The sequence below is a fragment of the Cornus florida genome, unplaced genomic scaffold, assembly GCF_030987335.1.
Source record: "Cornus florida cultivar Cherokee Brave unplaced genomic scaffold, ASM3098733v1 CherokeeBrave_3.0.0_Hap2_Chr09, whole genome shotgun sequence".
Classification (NCBI taxonomy): Eukaryota; Viridiplantae; Streptophyta; class Magnoliopsida; order Cornales; family Cornaceae; genus Cornus; species Cornus florida.
The window spans coordinates 95,451,142-95,472,450 of record NW_026775579.1 but is presented as its reverse complement, the minus strand read 5'-3'; the positions used below and the strand labels follow the sequence as shown (position 1 = coordinate 95,472,450).

General features: G+C 35.3%; 1 protein-coding gene across 5 annotated transcripts in view; it reads left to right on the top strand.

The window, feature by feature from the left end:
- The first annotated feature begins 5,123 nt into the window (after positions 1-5,123).
- LOC132275388 (histone-lysine N-methyltransferase ATX2) overlaps positions 5,124-21,309 on the top strand; it is a 45,750-nt gene continuing 29,564 nt past the window's right edge. For all 5 annotated transcript variants that reach the window (XR_009470617.1, XR_009470615.1, XR_009470616.1 and 2 more), the window contains exons 1-16: positions 5,124-6,238; positions 6,354-6,405; positions 6,494-6,568; positions 6,663-6,882; positions 9,561-9,684; positions 10,023-10,127; positions 11,239-11,444; positions 11,837-11,929; positions 12,076-12,173; positions 16,718-16,888; positions 17,130-17,267; positions 17,569-17,616; positions 18,552-18,669; positions 18,763-18,828; positions 19,071-19,132; positions 19,434-19,490. Coding sequence is in view for 1 of the 5 variants with exons in the window: in XM_059776859.1 (XP_059632842.1) it covers positions 5,568-6,238; positions 6,354-6,405; positions 6,494-6,568; positions 6,663-6,882; positions 9,561-9,684; positions 10,023-10,127; positions 11,239-11,444; positions 11,837-11,929; positions 12,076-12,173; positions 16,718-16,888; positions 17,130-17,267; positions 17,569-17,616; positions 18,552-18,669; positions 18,763-18,828; positions 19,071-19,132; positions 19,434-19,490 (2,304 nt within the window). In the remaining 4 variants the exon portion in view is untranslated. The remainder of the gene's footprint in view (positions 6,239-6,353; positions 6,406-6,493; positions 6,569-6,662; positions 6,883-9,560; positions 9,685-10,022; positions 10,128-11,238; positions 11,445-11,836; positions 11,930-12,075; positions 12,174-16,717; positions 16,889-17,129; positions 17,268-17,568; positions 17,617-18,551; positions 18,670-18,762; positions 18,829-19,070; positions 19,133-19,433; positions 19,491-21,309) is intronic.

The following is a 21,309-nucleotide window of genomic DNA, read 5'->3' as shown; positions in this document are numbered from 1 at the left end:
CACCTCCACTGTTACGTGTTTAGGGTTCTAAAACCCTTGGCAACCTCATACTCATATATATATAGGCTTTGTCTTATGAAAACCTAATTCTAATACCAAACTACTAATTATGTTGGCTAACCTAAATCCCGTGCATTCATAACTAAAGCAAAACCCTAAATTACAATCAATGCATTTAACTAATTAAAACAATTACGTCCGTGAAAGAATAATGATAATACAATTAATGTAACTACAGAAAATCAAAATACAATTAAACAATTAACTAATTCAAATAAACACAATTACATAAAACAATTTATCAATTAATTCAAATAAACATGCAAATACACAATTAAACAATTAAAAAAAAATACACAATTAAACAATTAAATCAATTAAACATAAAAACACATAGCCACGTAAACAACTAAAAATGCCCAAGAAATCAAATTTAAATTTAAATTTTATTCTTTTGGAAACTAGGGGTATTACATAATAGTAATTGGGCTATAGTTACAGTGATTCTTAATTCCTTGAGTCTTGCATTTAATATTCCAACGTGCCCATATTTACAAGCTAAACAATGCTTCGGTCCTGCCCCGACCAAAACAAGCTTTGTCTTGCAACATGACGTGGCTATACAAAATTTTAGCAACTGTGCCAATCTAATAAATATAAAATGATTTGGCTATACAAAACAAGCTTTGTCTTGCAACATAACGTGGCTATACAAAATTTTAGCAACTGTCCCAATCTAATGGAAAAGATCGTCTTTGCTCTCATTTCTCTCTCTACCTTTGTCTGAAAATCCAAACCTAAATCCAACACATAGTCAACACCCACAGTCCTCTATGGAAGAATAATCATCAAACTTTTCCATTACCCCTCTCATTCGCCGCCAATGGTGGCGCAATCGTTTCCCCATACTCCACCCCAAAACCACCGTATGGTCCAAACTCGGCGGCTTTGCTGATAATCTCAGCACCTACATCCCCATAATCTTGCCCTCATCATTGTTTCCAACCTCGATCTCATAACCACCTTCATATCCACCGCCCTTTACAACATTGCCACGGGCACCAATGAAGTGCATCACTCACATCGCTGTCTTCGAAACCCCTAACCTAACCTCACCGTCCCCCAAATCGCCGCCGTCAAAATCTCCATTGTCCACCTCATCCTCAGGGTCACCGGCCTTATATGGCTAGTTATGGTTAGGGTTAAAGGGGAAAAGCAAAGCAGAAATGAAAGACATAAAATGGGTTTCTCAAATGGATTCCATCCGGGTAACCTATTTGAACCTACACGATCTATTTTTTATTTTTGAACATATGTCAATTTTTTATAGAGCCACATCATGTTGCATGACAACTGATAGGGCAAGATCCAAGCATTGTTTTTACAGTCTTAGGTTTTTTAGTAAATCCCAGAGGTTTGAAGTTTAACATGGTATTACCCAACATTTAGAATTATAGTTCACAAGTAAAACAAAGTTGCCTTTACATCATTATGGGTCAAATTATTCCTTATAATCCATTTTAGAGTGGCAACGACATATTAGATGATTAATGCATTTATTAAATTCATTCAGCTCTTGGACAGCAGTTATAGTTAAACATTAACAGTCTTATTGTAAAATTATTTGTGATGGTAATGGTTTGTGTCATGGCACGCGTTTTATTACTCCCTTGATTGGGTCCATTAATCGAGGCATGTTCTGACTTCTCACCATCCATTCACAATCATTTTAAGTGTTTTAATAGATGATTTATGAGGGATCCTACCTATGTTCCACTTATGTCACCATTTTTGTTTTGTCGAAGCATTCATGAAGGTTGCTCGTTAAGGCTTGCTTACCTTGAGGTGTCTCTTGATTTTTTTAAGACTTGAAGGTTGCCTCTTGAGGTTTACTTGACCTAAGGTGTTTTTCGGGACTCGAATTTTACCTTTTGGGGTTTTTTTTACATGAGGTGTTTTAAGGTTTTTAGGAATCAAAGTCTTCCCTTCGAGGCTTCTTTGACCTGATGTGCCTAAGGTTATCGGGACTCGAAGTTTGTCTTTTGAGATTTGTTTGACCTAAAAGTGCCTCGGGGTTTTCGGGACTCAATGAATGTGCTTCGAGATTATTATTTTTTAACCTAAGTTAATATTGTGATTTTTTCGGGACTCGAGGTATTATTGACCTGTATTTAATTTTAGGGTTTATAATACTTAGGTTTTTGTTGGTGTGAGTTGGTTATTCTTTAAGATTCTTAGTTGGCATAATTTTTTTTTTTTGCTTTATTTATTTTGTCCATGTGCGTGGCTGATACCCAAAAACATCTCCCATTCAGTTTTTTTTTCCTTTTTTGCTCAATTTTAAGTGAATACGACATTAATTGGAAATGATGCTTCATCCATCCAACATTTTCATGTCATATTTTTTTTATCAACAAAACAATTGAAGCATGTTCCATCATGCTATAAGTTCCTTTTATCTTCACCATATTCGAGACATGTATACCGTAAAAGAACATATAACCATTGCAGCACGTGCTCCAATTATATCTTATTTAGTTAATAATAATAATTTAACATAAATGTAAACGCAAATCGTGATATAATTATCATTTATTTAGTGTAAATTAGCTTTAAGTTTAACTTATGATATTTGAGGTTGTCTACCCACGTAATAATTATCGTTTCTCATTAATTGTTGAAAGAAATTAATTAAATTGATTAAATTTGTATATCTCTTTATTTAGTGTAAATTATAATTTAATGAAAGTTGTTGATTTTAATAATACAAATATTTAAATCCAACTTAAATGTTTAGTACAAGTATTAAATCATTTGGCTCCTTGACAACCGTCGCAGTTGAGCATTAATCGTCCAACTGTAACATTAACTGTGATGGTAATTTCTTATGTCATGGCACATATTTCACTGCTCTTTTGGTTGAGCTTGTTAATCGATGCATGTTCTAACTTTTCATCATCTATTCCACAATCCTTAAAAATGCCCTGAAAGGATATTATTTGATTTGTGAGGGATTATGCCTATGTTCTTTCAACGTCATTGGTTTTGTTTTGCCAAAGCATTCAAAAGGGTTACTTGTCAAGTTTTGCTCGACCTGAGGTGTCTCTAGTTTTTTTTGGGACTTGGAGTTCATCCCTCGATGTTTTCTTTATTTAATGCGTCTTATGATTTTCATGACTCGAAGCTTGTCTTTCAAGGTTCGCTTGACCCGAGGTGCCTCAAGGTTTTTAGGACTCGAAGCTTGTCTTTAAAGGCTTGTTTGACACAAGGAGTTTCAGGGTTCTCGGACTTGAAGTTTGCCTTTCAAGTTTTGCTTTACCCGAGGTATCTCAAGGTTTTTAGGACTTAAGGACCATGCATCAAGGTTGCTTTTTGTTAACCTAAATTAATCTCGTGTTTTTTCACTCAATATCCGTGTCTTAAGGTATTGTCGGCATGTCTTGAATTCTTAGTTTTCTCGTTCTAAATGTTTTGTTAATGTGAGTTATCCTTTAAATTTATTTAAATTTTATTCTTTAAAGTTTATGAGTTGGCATAACACTTCATCATATATATATTTTTTATTTAGTTTGTCCATGTCAACAGCGCGTGCCTGACACCCACAAGCATCCCCTTCAATTTTTATATATTTTAATCAATTTTTAACGAAGATGACATGAATTGTAAGAGATGTCTCATCCATATATCCACAATTTTTCCCGTTCCAATTTTATATTAACAGAACAATCGAAGCACGTTCCATCATTCTCTAATGCTGCGTTTGGCGTGCAAGAATATAATGGAATAGAATGCCCATTCCAACCATTCATTTGTTTTGTATGCAATTTAAATTGGGAATGGTCATTTCATTAGAATGAAAATCCATTTCACAACTAAACCCTAATGTTCCAAGTTAAAAAATTACCACTGCCTTCCACCACAACCACTTTTGTCTTTCACCACCACCGACTTCCACCACTACCACCACGTTCTACCACCACTGTCGCCATTGACTTTCACCATCGCCCACCTCTTTCCACTACCACCTTCACCACCACCGCAATCACCTTTCACCATTGCCACCACCTTCACCACTGCCACCATCCACCACCATTTTTCACTATCGCCACCGCCGCCTCCATTATTTTCCACCAACACTACAGTCACCTCTATTGGCTTCCACCATCGTCACCTACACCACTATCTCTTTTTACCACCACCACCACACTACAACCACCGTGTTCCACCACCATCACTGTTACCGCCGCTTTGAACCATTGCCACTACCGCCACTTTGAACTATTGCCACTACCGCCACTGTCACTATTTATTTTTAAAAAATTATAAAAGAATGTCATTTTGTTAATTTAATTTATTTATTACTAAGAGGGGTATTTTTGAGAACTCAATTTTAAATTTATTACATTTTAAATTTTAAATTAGTTCAAACAAATATTATAATTATTATTATTATTCTATTCCTGTGCATCTCAAATTTACAATAAAATAATAGAATGAGTCTCATTCTCATTTAATTCTATTCAATTTCTGCATACAAAAAGTAACATAAATTTCTTTTAACTTCACTTCAGTGGGGACATACATTGTAAAGGCACAAATAAACAACGTAACACATGCTCCATTTGTATATTGTTTAGTTAATGGTAACAATTTAACATAAATGACAATTATGATACAAATGACTTGTCATGTCTTCTTGGTTGGATGAGATGAGCCACCGATGATTGTTTTTAACTTTAAATTTGAGTTGTGATTATTATTTGAGTAATTATATTCATACTAAATAGTGACTTGCCTAATTAAGTTACTTTTCATTAATTATGTACGTAAAATATAAGTAAGTTGAGGGACCGTTCATTTATTTATGGAATAGATGAGTAATTAAAAAGATTAAATGTTTATTAGTGTAAAAATCATTTTTTTTTACAATTATTTTTCCTTTTAAGTCTGAAACAAAATATTTGAAATGTGTTGGGTTGTATGAAATTGAAACATTGAAAAAGAAATTGAAAATTGAAAAAAAAAAAATTTAAAAAGTTAAACCAAAAATTTATTCAACTTCACAAATTTCAATTCAATGAGAAAGTCTTAAATCAATTGAATTTGTATAGCCCTTTCTTTAGTATAAATTATAAATTAATGGAAGTTGTTGATTTTCAATTTAAATCTAACTTCACCCCCTCAAAAATAAAATAAAATAAAAAAAACAGAGAAAGGAATTGCATCGGAGTTCATGCAGGTGATATTTTCAGCTCTCTAAATGCTATGTATTAATTTATACGTGTCCACATGAGCGAGTACAAAAATGCTAATGTTCCGGTCTCAGTTCGCCACGGCGGGAAACAGATTATTTCGGAGGAAAAACCTCCCTCCAAAATCTGATGTCCTTTTCCCATTGAAAACCCTAAATTATTCACATTGTTAACAAAATCCTAAAACCCCCAAAATCTCTCCAACACATTGAGGGATAGAGAGAGCTCTTTCTCTTTCTTTCCCATCTCTCTCTCTAAATATATAATCTATACCTCTATCTATATATATAGAAACTTCCCCTAATTCTCAAATCCATGGCATTTATTTCCAATGACTTCACTCACAATAACAATAAAGACGAACACAAACACCGACAACTACAGAACGGGCACGAAGAGGACGTCGAGAAGGGCACTCCGTTGCGGTACGTCCCGCTCTGCGACGTGTACTCGGCCACATCTCCATGCGTCAGCGCCAGTGGAGCCTCCAACGTCATGTCCAAGAAGGTCAAAGCCCGAAAGCTCCTCGTTGTCGACCATTTCGACGGTCCTGATGACGATGACGGTGATCTCAAGGCACCGCCGCCGTGCTCATCGTCTCAAAAGAAACCACCCCTCCTTCACTTTTACTCTCGCCGTCGCAAGAAGCCTCGGCATTCTCTCCAAAACCCCTCGTTTTTTGATTCCTCTGTGTCGACTCAAGTTGTAGTGAAGTCGGAAAGCATTGAGATGGAAGAAAGTGAAGATGAGGTCAGGAGATTAATGAAAAAGAAGAGGACGTTTGGGAGCTCTGAGTTGATCAAATTGGGTGTTGATTCAAGCGTGTTGCAACAGAGTGACACGCCTCGGTTGAGAAAAACCCTAAACCGTGACCATAATGCAAACAGTAATATTAGGCGACGAAGAAAGGGTAATCTTTCAGAGAATTGTCAAAACACTGATAACTCCCAAATGGTCAATTCCAGGTCACTCAAGAGATGGACTCGGTATGTTATTCACTTCTTTACTAATTTGCAATGTTCATCTAAATTGTATTCGTGTACGCTGGGCAATCAAATTAGTAATGGAAAATCCAAAATTGTAAATTTGAGTTAAATGCAGATTGAGTTTAGATGGCATTGATCCCAAGATTTTCATTGGATTGCAATGCAAGGTAAGCACTTTATTGTAAATCTTTTGTAATCTTTGAATTGTAATGCTTATATTCACATTGTTACTAAAGTTAAGTTTGGTGTAAACAGGTTTACTGGCCCTTGGATGCTGTTTGGTATTCTGGCCGTATTGTTGGGTATAATCCGTTGACCGACCGGCACCATGTATTTTTCCTATACCTGTACATGTTTATATCTATTTGGTCTAATACGTCATGTCTGTGAAAACAAATTGGTAACATCAGCGAAATATGCCCAGGTTAAATATGAGGATGGTGATGAGGAAAATTTGATGTTATCAAATGAGGAAATCACATTTTACATTTCTTGTGAGGAGATGCAACATCTGAATCTGATTTGCAATACTAAAAGTTCAGATACTGATGGTCTTGATTTTAGCGAGATGGTTGTGTTGGCTGCAAGTTTTGATGATTGCCATGAGCATGGACATGGCGATATCATATGGGCCAAACTCACTGGTATGTGCCGACACCCTTCTATCCATATATGATTGCAGAATATATGTATAAGCACCAATCGTTTGGAGACAATTACACTTCAAAATTTACTTTTAAACAAAACGTGGACATGTTCTTAGCATGGTTGATATGTCAACGTGAGTCATAGGCAAGTCATCTCCCACATAGACATGGCTCTATTTGGGAAGTTTCCGTGATGCATAGATAAAATGAAAGTGGGATAAATTAAGCTTTATATATGCAGTGCTGCATGATCGACAAGTACCTATCAAATTGAAATAAAAGCTTTATAATGTACTGCCAGGGAGAACCATGTTTAGACTAGAATCCTGCAAGATTAAAAAACAAAATTTCAAATAAAATGAATAAAACTGGAATGAAAATGATGAGATGGATGAGTGAAATGACAAGAAATGATAGAATAGGAAGGGAATGCATCTGAAAACACTTAATGGTTTCACCATTAGAGGAAGGACAGCTGTAAGTTGTCTAAGACGTTTTGTCATGTTCAATGAGGATTTTTGAATTGCTATCAGAAGTTTGAAAAAGTAAATTAATTTAAGTAGGAAGTAACAAAAATGTGGACTGAAGTATTTTTTAAAATTGTCTTGATGGCACCTAATCTTAACTGAAGGTCCTTGATAGAGAAAAAGGTATAATTGGATTTTGGTGCATATGGTGTCATGGTTTATTAATTTTTGCGAAGTGTCTATATATATATATATATATTCTTAGCTTGCTTCTTTTATTGGTTTGGAAGTGGTGGCATCAGGAAGGAAAATGCTCTGGCATTGTTTCTTAATTAAAGTTGATCATATTTGTGATGTTGTGGTCCAAATTTGGTTCTAGGCTGTGCTGCTACCCGTTTGCCCCGTGTTTTGCTTGCGGGCCGTGGACCCTATTTAGTACTGTCTTGCAACCTAATATATAAGGGTGTTTAGGGTTTGGAGTGGGATATCGAGAGGCACTAAAAATCAGAAGAGAGAGAGAGAGAGAGCGAGAGCTAGAATTTGGGAGCTGAAACTTGTAATAGAGAGAGAGAGAGAGAGAGAGAGGGCTAGGATTTGGGGGCTGAAACTTGTAATAGAGGGAGAGAGCGAGTGAGAGCTAGGGTTTCAGGGTTGAAACTTGTAATCTCCCGATTTTCGCATAGTGGAACATTTTGCCGGATCTTCACTGTGCACGTAGACACGACATGTGTTGAAACATGCTAAATCTTTGTGTGTGGCATGTTTCTTTTTCTGTCTTGTTTCGTGATTGTTTCTTGGTTTCGTTGCATTTGTCGTAACAATATTTGATATCAACTACCATTTTTCTGATGGATTTTATTCCATAAAGGAAATAAACATGTACACTATTGTGAGGTAGAGCTGATAACCACAACCAAAAAAGTAATCTGTTTTATTTAACGAGTACCTTTGTTTTATAAATATTTGATAAATTGGTGAATATGCTTTTAATATCAAGGATATCTTCCATAAATACTCACATGTATATACATTTATATTCTATGGTAAACATAGGATTTTTAAAACCTCAAATTAAATTATTAACCTAAATTTTACATAGTAATTTAGATTATTGAAAACACTTTAAAATTTAATATAATTGTAAGCAACATTTAGTTATATATGATTGGTGCCTGTCTTTATGTACTTGAATAAGTTTCGTGAAATGTGAAAGAGCGCTGTTTGGGCTATACCCATCCTCATATGCTTTGATTCACATTGCATTTGCATGCAAATGCAGACAATTACGCATTGATGCATAGCAATATTAGCCTAATTCTTGTTTTTTAGAAGCTTTTGGTTGGTGTGATTCGTGTGAAGATCATTTAAACTTGTAGCCGTGGATGATTGACTTATGATGAGTTCAGGAGCACAATTCATTGTTATCCTAGCTTATACCGGATTACATTGAGCTGCTATGCAAACAATTCACTATGTTATTTTTGTTTATCAGAATTTTTGATGACTTTGTCCTGCATTTTGCTCAGTTAGCATTTAATGTTCTCCCTTCTCTTAAATCTTAATATAAATTAAGCCAGGACCTATGTTCTTTCAATGAAAGCCTTTTTTATTTCTTCAAAATGCAAATGTACCTGGAGTCTCCCAAAGGATGTTGGCATCTAGCTTTCACTACTTCTCCATGCTTGAAATGAACTGATTGCAATGCAGTAGCACTGGACTTCAAGATTTGTTGGCTTGTTTTCAAAATGTGAGCTTGACATGTTGTAAAACTCATTTAATGCTTAAACGAAGGTGATGCAGAAGCAAACTTTTTAAAAATATTTTAGACTACTTAAAATTATCCGTTGCAATTTTGAAGCCTCAAGTTGAACTAGTACTGTTAAATTCTGGTGGTTTTAATTCTTTTAGTTGGTTTTCCATTATGAATTCCCGGTGTTTATCTGAGACCTGAATTATTTCATTAGATTTATATAGATAATATATATAGGATGGGCCACTTATCAGTATCCTAAAAGAAGGTAGTAGTACCTTCGCAAGCGTATTATGCAAATTGTTGCGTGATCAATTTGATCTATGTTAATAGTTTTGGTGGATGATAATTCTCTAGTTAGTCACACGCTTGATAAATTTTCCTGTGAAAATGCATTTCCTTTATTTTCATTTTGCGGTTATCTCTTCTAACACTTATGTTCAAGTGTTCTGGTGCAGGTCATGCTATGTGGCCAGCACTTGTCGTGGACGAATCTCTCATCGGTGACTGTATAAGTTTGAATAGAAATTTAGGAGGAAAATCGGTTACAGTGCAATTTTTTGGTACACATGATTTTGCAAGGTATGCAATTCTTTAGTGTTAAGGAATTTATTTTTTTGCTATCTATTACAAACTATTAGGATTATACAAAAAGTGAACACTCAACCGACCTAACAAAGCCTTGTCCCAACTATTTGCCGTTGTATCAATTCTATTTTGTCACTCCGATCTTTCTAATGGCATAATTTTAGTTTATGTATATCCTATCATATCTTTTCTCACTATATCAACCAAAGTTCATATTATCTCTTTTCCCCCTAGAAATTCAGTGTTGTTTCTTTTAGTATCTTGCTCTTCGTGCACTAATGATTTATATCTTTCAGGCTAATATCACTGTCATTTTCCTCGTGATTATCCAGGGTTAATACAAAACAGGTTATCTCATTTCTTAGAGGACTTCTTTCTTCTTTCCACCTAAAGTGCAAGAAACCACATTTCATTCGAAGCTTGGAAGAAGCAAAAACGTGAGCTTACATTTGGAAATTCCACCTTCAATTTAAATGTCAGGAGAAAATGATGTTTATGATTTGTTATTCAGCCTAAATTTGCATTTTTCTTATCTTGCATAGCATTAGCATGTTTAGTCATTCTTGGCATGGTTGACTCTTATCATGTATATGTTTCTCCATGTATTGACATGGTTATGCTTTCATCACATCTCATATTTTTTGAGGCATTGTTTCGTGCGCCTTATAGCTACGTTTTTAATTCGTATTGACTAGATTTTGAATAATTTGTGCAGAGGATATAGACCTGGTGAAACAAATTTGTGTTATTTGGTTATTTTCCCCTCCATCTGCCCATCTAATGGCTTCAGTTTGTGATTTGCTTTCTATGTTCACTGTTTGTGCGAGCTTATGCTTGAATCCTTCAGGCTTAGCTTCAAGGTTGAAAATTGTTGCACACAATTGACTTTGCCTCAATGCTTTGCTTTGCAGTATTTTATCTTTTTAGTGCGTAAAAATTCCAGATTCATGTGCCACTTTCTGCCATTGTTCCCTTTCAAATCCTTTTCCTCACACCATGTTATGGGTTTACCTTAATCTTGGATCGTTATAGCGGCTCATAGGTGCAAGATGTAGCTTTTTTTTGGTTTTGTTTTTGTTTATTTTGGTTATAGCAGCTCATAAGTTATAGCGGCCCCTAGGTCCCATTGGATTTTTGGCAGAAGGCCAGAAATTGGAACACAATGATTCCGCTCATTTATATCCTTCCCTTCAGGGTTTTTCTAATGCTGGAGCATTCTGAATTTCTGTTCTGTTTATCATTGTAGGATTTTCTTTAGAGTTACAATAGTAGTTATTGAAAGTTTGACTGCCTTTCAACCCAGTTAGGGGGCCAGGTCATTAGTTCAATTGCCAGTGTCTAGGTCAGTCAGTCAAACCAAGATGTCATTCCTATATGCTGTTATATTTTTATAGTTTACGAAGTGTGTTAAAAAATAAGAAGAATGAAGAGTATGTTGTTTCATACTGTTGTTTTTACTGATCTTCTCTCTCTCTGGTCGGGATAATCATTAGTGCTTAAAAGTTTCAAAAATAAAAAGATGAGGTATGAGTATCTATTTTTTATCAGGTATCTTAGCGAACAGAGGCTTCCAAGCAGAATGTCGAGGCTGCAAAATGGTATTGAGGCTGTTGATAGTGGAAGTGCAAGTGAAGAGAATGAAGGCAGTGCTGATTCAGGTGAAGAATATGCAGGACATGACGGGATACAGAGGAAATTGGAAGGCTTTAGAACTTGCCCATTTGAGATAGGCGATTTGCAAGTATTGAGCCTTGGTAATTCTCTTCAGTTTACCTTTCAAAAAAGGGGGACAAAAAAAAATCTCTTTAGTTTTGAATTGCCACTGCATTCTGCAAAGCTGTTATGACATTCTGTTTCACATGCACTGTGTCGTGTGTGTATACTGTCACGAGTAATTAGGTTTTCATCATTGAGAGTTGATGTCTTAACTGTTTTAGGACATGACACTCAGTCTTTATACTTGACTTCTGAGATAGCTTCAAAACCCTGCCCCCACCCCTGAAAAAAAGAAAACATTTTTGATGGATCATATATTTTAACTTGTAATTGTTATGAAGTAAGAGTGTTCCTTGATTAATACTTAGAAAAAAAAAGAACGTTCCTTGATTAATGAGACTATTCAACTCATAAGCATTCCAATATACAGGGAAGATTGTTAAGGACTCAGATTATTTCCACGATGAGAGATTCATCTGGCCTGAAGGATATACTGCTTTCAGGAAGTTTGCTTCAATAACAGGTGAATCATTCTTTTTGAAGACATTCATTATTTTGCTGCAGATTATAGTTCTGCCACATCCTTTTCCTCTAGTTATTTTGACCATATTGGGCTTAGTTACATTTGTTAATGTTTCATGTCCTTTGCTTTCCTATTTGGGGTTTCAGATCCAGGTGCATTTTCCTTGTATAAGATGGAAGTGCTGAGAGATGCTGACTTAAAGATCCGGCCTCTGTTTAGAGTTACAGTGGATAACGGAGAACAGGTATAAGTAATGCAATAAGCTTGCACCGAAAAATTTGAATTTGTAGTTGCTCCAACTTCTTTGGTTGTTATTATATGGTTTTTGTTCTTATCTTTTTGGTTTTTGTTCTTATTTTTTTGGTTTTTGCTCTCCATCACGCGTTGTACTTTTTACATGTTACAAACAATACAATTTTTGGCTTTCAGAAATTTAAACTTTTAGTGTTGTGAACTTGTGACCAACCCATTCGATATATAATTAGAAAAATAATTTTCATTTGCAATCTACAAATGGTCTAGCAACTCAGAATCTGGACTATTTAATAAAGAGTAGGTAAAAGCATTTCTTACTGCTTGATGTCAATTGTGTTTTTGAAGAAGTCAGTCGGAAAAGCATAAAATCTCATAGGATATAATGCAAGCTTTCATCCATCTTCTCTTTTGCAATATCCTGAATTTTTAAACAAATGGATAAGTTGTTCCATTGATGTGTTTATGGGCCAATTTCAGTTCTATTGCCATGGATAGTCAACCCAAACACTGCTTAGCATTGGTCACTAGGCACATTGTCTTGTATTCACATGCTATTCTTTTAAGTCTAATTCCGTGACGGGGCCAGAACATTGAAATCTGATACCTATTTCTTTAGGCAAGAAGGGAGGGCCTAGTAGTTGGATTATGTTATGATCTCTCTATGCCTCAAGGGGCCTTGTCCCACCAACCTTGCCTTCATGGAACCCAATAGAAGAACCATCATGAGGTGTACCTCTAAGACCACCCCAGTAGAAGAACCATCATTACATTCTCATTGGTTTAATGCCATTGTGGATGAAGGTTGGTATTCAGTATATTGTCTGTCGTAATCAATTCTTTAAGTTTCTTGTTTCCTCTCTCTTCCAAACTTAAGTATTGAATTATTATTCTCTCCTCCCTTCCCATGTTAAGATAGTTTTTACATCTTCATGTTGGTGCTTAGTTATGTAGTCAGGCCACTATTTTTACCACCTTGCATCTATGAGACGGGCTTGGTAATTGCCTTTTACATTGTTGTAGTATAGTCAAGGACACAAGTGGTTACTTAATTTGTTCTTCTAGTTTGATCAGAGACTACATGTATCAATTTCTAGGTTGATAGTAGGGTTAAGTGCAAAAAACCCCCCTCTACTATCGATATAGTGCAAAACGGTCCCTGTGTGGTAAAAAACCCCCCTGTACTATCAATTTGGTGCAAATAGGTCACTTTATGGTATAAAATGACGATAATACCCTCACTTCAGTTGAATAAATTAATAACTCTAAATACAGGCCTGTAAAATGACCCTTTTATCCACTTATCAAAAAAAAAGAAAAAAAAAAAAACTTACCTTCGGTCTTTACAACTGCCACCCATTAACTAGAGAGGCTCCAACACATACACACTCTCTCTCTCCTCTCTCTCTCTCTCTAAACATTTTCTCCTCTCTTTAACATTGTCTTTTGGTTTTTTTTTTCCCGTTATTTAACTTAATTTTTTTTTTCTATTTATGATATTAATCGAGGGTTTAATTCGTTGAAGATCAGAGCTTTGTATTGCTCTCTCTCTCTCCAGGTGCATGTAAATGGGGTTTGTAGAGAGAGAAATAAAGTTGTAGTCTTTTTGGGTAGAGAGAGAAACCCAACTCGCCCAACGGCTAGATTTTGAGTGTAAGATCTCTTCTACTTTCGAATTTTACAGTGTGATTGTCTATTTGACTGCTGAATTTGAGAGAGAGGTCTAGAGAGAGACACTGTTTGTTGTTGTTTTTGTAGTATACAGGCCATGGAGGAGAGGTTGATGTTGGAGACTTGGCCGGAGGAGTCGCAGGAGACGCCGGTCCACTTGCAGTGGTTGGAGCCGGACGGCATTGGGGAGATGGATTTGGCAAGCTTGGCCATTACGGCCGCTTTGCAACCTCCGCCATCGGCCGCCGTGGAGGAGTTGAAGAGAGAAAAAATTGCGGTGATTGTTAAGAGAGAAAACAATGGTTTTCTAGGAAAATCCTCTTCGTCATTCATTGTTATTGTTGTTTCTCATTCTCTGGACGAAGATGGGGCTTCGTCTTGGTTAGCTGCTTCTTGATTCTCTCAGATTTCGCTTGATGAGATAGCGACCTTATCTCATTCCGTCTATTGGCCCCCAAGAGAGAGGGTTTATTGAATCAGATTCTCGCCCCAATCCTAGAGCCATCATTGAGACATTACAGAGATGAGAGAGAAAGAGAGAGAGATTTCCGTTTAGTTGATAAAATCATTGGTCCAATGCCGGAGATATTTGGATCGTTCCCGAATCTGCAAACGGTTAGACTTGCATGGGTTATACCCGAATTACATAGGCAATGGCCAATTTAATACACATATGGGTGGGGCAAAATGGGTATCAAAAAGGTAAAATAGGGTTTTCATTTTTACTTTTTGCAAAAAAGTGGTCAGAGGGGCTTATTTGTACCTTTTTTGAATTTTATGGACTAATATGCACATTTTCGAAAAGTAGGGACTAGTTCTGCACAAACCCTATACATTAGGGGGGTTTTTTGCACTTAACCCTTGATAGTAACACAAAGATGATGCTTAGGAAACCAAGTGATTAGGTCAGCACCAAGATCTCCCCTCCAAGCTCTAGGGTTAGGTCGGTACCAAGGCTTCCCCCTCCCAGCACTCGCTTGTATTTGGAAGAAAAGCACAAATCTATGCTTCATCTCAGTGGGCATTCTGCGAGTTTGAATTGTATATATAAGTTTTACATCTGATTTGTTCTCCTTGAATATACTTCATCTAGTGGTCACCTTATCTTAAGCATTAAAATGTGATGTTACATGTAATAAACTGATATACTTGATAATTAGGACATCCTGTTATATTCTCATTTTACTAGAGCTGTCAACGGATTGGTGTAAGGATAGGGAGCACCTGCAATTTGATTCAATCTTGTAATTTGACGGATCATCTGCCAATAAATTTATATGCTATCTTGCAGTTTATTGGATATCCCTGATAACCGATTGGTTAAGATATGGGCCTGCTTGGTTTGGAACTCTGAAAGCAGTTCCCAGAAACTCAGAAAACAGAGGGGCATTTTTATAACCGAGTTTTCAAAAAACAGTTTTTAAAAACTGTTTTTTAACCAAGCAGAGTTTTTTGTACAGTTTTTTTGTTCTCAGAAAACTGTTTCCATAGTTACAAACCAAGCAGGCCTGTAATTTTTGTTAAAATTGTAAAATATAAATTAGAAAAAAGTAAGATATTTGATTCTTGGTTAAAGAAAAAAACAATAAAGAGTAAAAAAAACCAAGAAAGGGAAGAAAAAAAAATTAAAAAATGGAAAAAACTGAAATTTTTATGGGTTTCAATACTATATGTGATAAATCACTATGTAAACAACATTTTTTTCCCCATCGAATGCATGCCAATTGAATAATAGATAATATATGTATAGCATATTATATATTATTTATGGTCAGGTTGGATTATTATTGGATTGGATTGATCATAATCCATATCTGATTTGTTAATTTTAACGGACTATCAGATTCATATCATTAACGGATTGTGCGATTAAATATTCAATTTATGAATTATTTGATTGGATTCGGATCAGACCTGGTTCCAGTCAATATCCAGTCCATTTGATAGGCTACATCTAAGGAAAGTTACATGGAGATGGTTGGATTGGGAATTTTAATATGCTGAGATAATCTGAGGATTGTGTGGAAATATCAGTTTTAAATTCATGATACCATGATTGCAAACAAGTTGCAATTCTGTGTGTGTGTGTGTGTGTCTCATTTTCTGTCTTTGGAATTTAGTTTTAATTTTTTTAATGTTGGAAAGCATAATTCTCTGTAGCCATAAATGCTGATACTCTATCTATTTCTTGTTCATATATAATATCTGTATCCCCAACATCAAAATTCATGAAAAATAAAACTTTTTTCTTGTATTTAGGGTTCTATTTTCTGTGTTAATGAATTTCTTGATATCCCCGCCAAGAACATGAAACTAATTTCCCAATGATGTTTATATTTTTTCACACTTGCATAAAATGTGTTTTATTGTCAGTTGCTTCATGTTTTATTGATAAGTGATCTAGAGTTTGTAGTTGCCAATATGTAAATGGATTTAGTTATTTATTTTTTCAAGAGGTCAGGAACATGGAGATCTTTTCATGTGTAATATTGTATCACATTTTGACTGAGCCATTAAAAGGATCCCATCTCCATCATTCTTCTAGTTCGTTCAGAAGTAGTTTTTTGTCACAAGTTGTACTGCCATGAATTTGGTTCCACAAGGATGGACAGTTATTGTGAAAATAGTGAATGCTGGGCGATGATCCTGAATTGGCCGGAATGAGACGTTGGAAACTTCTAAAAAAAACTGTGGGAAAGAATAGTTGGAGCTTGAGTGTGAATTGCAATTTTTTTACATTTATTGTCCTTTCTGTTCCATGGCAATTTCAAGTGCTATGTTTTATTTATAGGCCTCCATGCTTATTTTCGAAACCATTTCTTGAATGCAGCGTTCTTAAAATGACAATTCTTTTTCTTTTTTCAGTTTGAAGGATTCACTCCATCTGCTTGCTGGAATAAAATTTACAAAAGGATAAGGAAGTCAAAATGCATTATTTCTGACAGTTTTAGAGCTGAAGGTGGAATAGAAAGGATCTTTGGATCTGGTCCTGATATGTTTGGTTTTTCTGATCCTGAAGTTTCAAAACTTATACAGGTGTAGATCATTATGTATCATGCCAGTAAATATTTCGTTTTCCTTCTCTTCTGTCGTTCTATGTATATTTAAATTTTGTTGTGTCACGTGTTCCTCCTTTATCCAAGGATGTTTGTTATACAGTAATATAGTACTTAGTAGATGAGTCAGTTTCAGTAATCACTGTTAATTTGTCTGATTTATTATTTCTACTATTATTTTTCAAGCTTCTGTCGTAAATTATTGTCATTGCTACTGGCAGGAATTATCAAATTTCAAGCTTCCTTCAAAATCCTCTAAGTTAACCTCTGCAAGATATCGAGACCTGCCTGTTGGTTACAGACCTGTTCGTGTCAATTGGAATGACCTGGATAGGTGCAGTGTTTGCCACATGGATGAGGTGAAAAAGCAAGTTTTCTGTTCAATCATGTTTTTATTATGTTATGCCCCTGTTATTCATAATAATTGTCTCCTTTCACTTGCTGTGCATTTTCACCTTTATATTATTGTTTAAATACTGAATACTGCTCTTCGCTTTGGAAGCTGTATCTTTTCGATTTTTATGGATTGGGCGTGCTTCTGTTCTTGCATTTTACTACTCTTCTGATTGTTTTTACCTCCTTTTACTAATGCTTTTTAGTGTTTCTATGTTTCTGACATTTCATGTGTAGAATCTTCTAATGGGATTGTTTGGTTTTCAGGAGTACGAGAATAATCTGTTTCTGCAGTGTGATAAATGCAGAATGATGGTAAAGCTTTTTGTACACCAATCTACTATGTCTTCTAAGCATGTGTGTCAATTGGAATTTGTGAAGTTGTTTTAAACATAAAAAGTAATATTTGCCATAATGTCTATTTATTAAATTGCTTTTTCGCTACTGATGTTTGAGAGTATTTAATTTGGGTTCCCCGTTTTTTTTCTTCTTCTTTTTTTCCTAGTTGATACTCACCCCCCCTTCTCAAGGAATTGTTTGCACCCAAGAGGAGTCGAACCTTAGACCTGTTACTTCCTGAGGCACCAGGGCCAAGTGACTTACCCACTTGTGCCAACCCCTTGGGATTCGTTCCCCCGTTTTTTTAATTTTGAAATTTGGAAAGTTTTGATGTTTGTGCCTCTTTGTCATTTTGGGTTTCATTAGTGTTTACTAAGGTCCATGCTAGATGGTATGGGGAATTAGAGCCTGTTGATGGGGTATTTTGGTTATCCTACTTATGCCATCCATTAACTCTGGTTAACTGCTGTGGTTGTTCAAAATATTAAGTATCCATTATTTTTTACTACTAAATAAAATTGATTAATTAATCATGGGAAACTGATTTGAGATTGTGGGATCTGATACCATTAAAGCCCTGGCTTGAGTGTTATTTCCACCTCGCCAAAGGGGTGGTTGATGTTTCAAGCCCTATTGGTGGCATGATCGTGCGAGTATACTTAACTGTCCTAGAGAAAGTAGAAAGAAATTGTGGGATCCGACATTATCTCAGGCAGTTTAAAGCATCAAATATGTTTTTCAATGACTATCTGTTATCAATTTGTTAAATTGCTATTTATTGATGTTTGTGTCAATTTTCATCACAATATTTATTTATTTTTTAATTCATCACGGTTGATGTTTGTACTTGGTACCTATTTTCAGTCATTTTCTTGGTTTTACCCATAGTAATGGTCCTAATGGATGCTCAGGTTCATGCTAGATGCTATGGGGAATTAGAGCCTGTTGATGGGGTACTTTGGTTATGCAACTTATGTCGTCCAGGGGCTCCTGACTCTCCACCACCCTGCTGCCTTTGTCCAGTTACAGGTACTCTGATGTCATTAAGATTTTTTGTTTTTTGTTTTAATTATTATTTTAGTTAGTGAATAATTTTTTTTTTTGTTTTCTTTTTTTTGCTAGGAGGGGCTATGAAGCCTACAACAGATGGGCGCTGGGCTCATCTTGCTTGTGCGATATGGATACCAGGTATCTCTAGTGTGAGTTGTACATTTTCTTATTTCAAATTTATCTGTTCTGTTACCAATGGGAAATAGTCCAAATGGTATGATCTTTCCTCCTCAAAGGGAGGTTGAGTCTTCTAGCCCTTCTAGGGGAGCCTTTGTGCGTGTTTGCTTGAACTTTTCGAAAAAAAAAAAATTTATCTTTTCTGTTCACCGATTTCTATGTTTTTATTTTTTTTGATAAGTCACCGATTTCTTATTTTTCAGAAACTTGCTTATCTGATGTCAAGAAAATGGAGCCTATTGATGGGCTGAGCAGAATCAATAAGGTACCTCCTTTGTTTTTATCAATTTTAGTAGTTTCCATTGCGAGGATCTTCTATACTTAAAATTTCCTGAAACTAATACCATCACCATTTATTTTGAGGATAAAGGTATCCTTGTTAATCACTTATAATCTCTTTCGTGAACATTAAGCATTGCAAGTGTCATATAGAAAAAAGATAAAAGTAAGAAAGAAAAAATAAAGGACATCTGTTTCGGGTATTTAGATCATACAGTTTAAGCAATGCGTCATCTTAATATCTTAAATTTTTCCTAATCTTCTTCTTCTTCTTTTTTTTTTTTTAGGACCGTTGGAAGCTTTTATGTAGCATTTGCGGTGTTGCTTATGGGGCTTGCATCCAGGTAAGCTTGTAATTGTTGCTTAATCACATGAAAGGTTATCCCGAGTTGTTTATCCTTAATTTTAAACTTTCTTATTGTGGTACTCTTCTTTTCTAAATTTGGTACATTTTTATGTCCGAACTGAAAATTTTGAATGACAAAGGAAAAAAGATGAAAAGCATAAAATAATGTAATCATGTAATTATAATTTTGCCCAACCCCCAAAAAATAAAATTATGATATATAAAACTAAAAAAAAAAATCAACAATGTCATAACCTCTCTGTGACCTTTTATAACATTCATCTTTGTTTACATTTTTCTTTTTCTCTTCCTTTCCTGAATATTTCCTTCTGAGTTGTAGTGAGTCCTCGGCAAGCATCTCTTCTTTTCACAACTGTGCTCTCTTTTCTTCTGGGCTTCTTGCCCTTCTGGTGCTTTCAGCATGAGCGAAATAATTCTTTGATTATGTAGCCATTGCCATTTGTTGAATGCGACTTAGAATTTGTTGGATGTTACTAAAACATCATTGTAAAAAATTGTTTTTTTTGAGGATTTGAAGCATCACTTTTCTATGTTTGCATTTTCAAGTTTTATTTACTTTAGGAACGAAAATGTGGTCTTGATTTTGCCTATTCATCTCCATACCTTCTAATTTTATATCACCTTTGTATGGTTTTATGTTCAGATTCACCTAAATCTTGTGTCATTGCGTAAAATGATACTTTTATTAAGGAAAATACAACAGGGTGCCTCTTCCTAAATGTGGAAGGAGCTTTTCTATGATCATTGGGAAAGGTTTGGGTCTCAATGTTGACTCTGAAAGTACGTCTATCGTGATTACAGGAGACTTTGCAACCGTTCTGATTATAGTTGTTGCACTGTCTGTGTAACTTGGATCACATGAAGTAATGTCATGCCTAAAAGGTCAAAGAATTCGTGTCAGACCCCGACATCTGTTGAACACACCCTGGCAAGTATTGGACATGCCAAAAGACATGTCCGGATTTTTTCGTAATTTTCAAACACATTGCAGGCAGAACACAGACACACCATGGACACGTGTCCAACAGGCGCGTCACATTGTTAGGGTTTTTCTCAAAATATTGAATGCATCTTGAATTGCGATTTTGTGACCCAAACATAATTGTCTGTGTCTCTAAAAATTACTAAAAAATAGGATAAGAAACCTTGTCACTAAAAACTACTAAATATAAAAAATTAGAAGAAATCGAATCTGTTTCGACCACAAACCAAAAATCCTGAAATCCCTCTCGATGCCCTTAAAAATTTTGGTTTAAAAAATTATTATTATTGTGGTTGCCGAGCAGTTCAATTGTGCAGTTCTTTCAGAATGTAAAATGTATGTAAATTTCGGTGGTTCAATTTTGGAGAATGCACATTCAGTTAGTGTATGGAGGACCATGGCATTTAAAAGATTCTTAAACATATATATATATATGTATATATATATACTAATGTGCTTTTTTTTCTAGTTATAGCAATTATGGTCTTTGTTAAAATTTGCATGTTAAATAGCTTTGACTATTATGCTCCGTTTGGTTGGAGGGATGGAAAAATAGATGGAAGAGAGAAGGGGAGGGATAGATGAGGCATCCCTAGAGAAGGGAAGTTGCGTACCTCACTTTTTGTTTGGTTGGAAGGAAGGGAAAGATTGTTTTATATCATTTTTACCAATATACCCTCATTAATGCAGTAGGGCTTAACAAACAAACTTTTGGGTTGGTTAAAAAGGTAAATTATATATTTGTTAGTTATAATCCTTCTTTCTCTCTTCTCTTCCCCTCAATTTTGGACGGATAGGAAAATACAAATAAAGG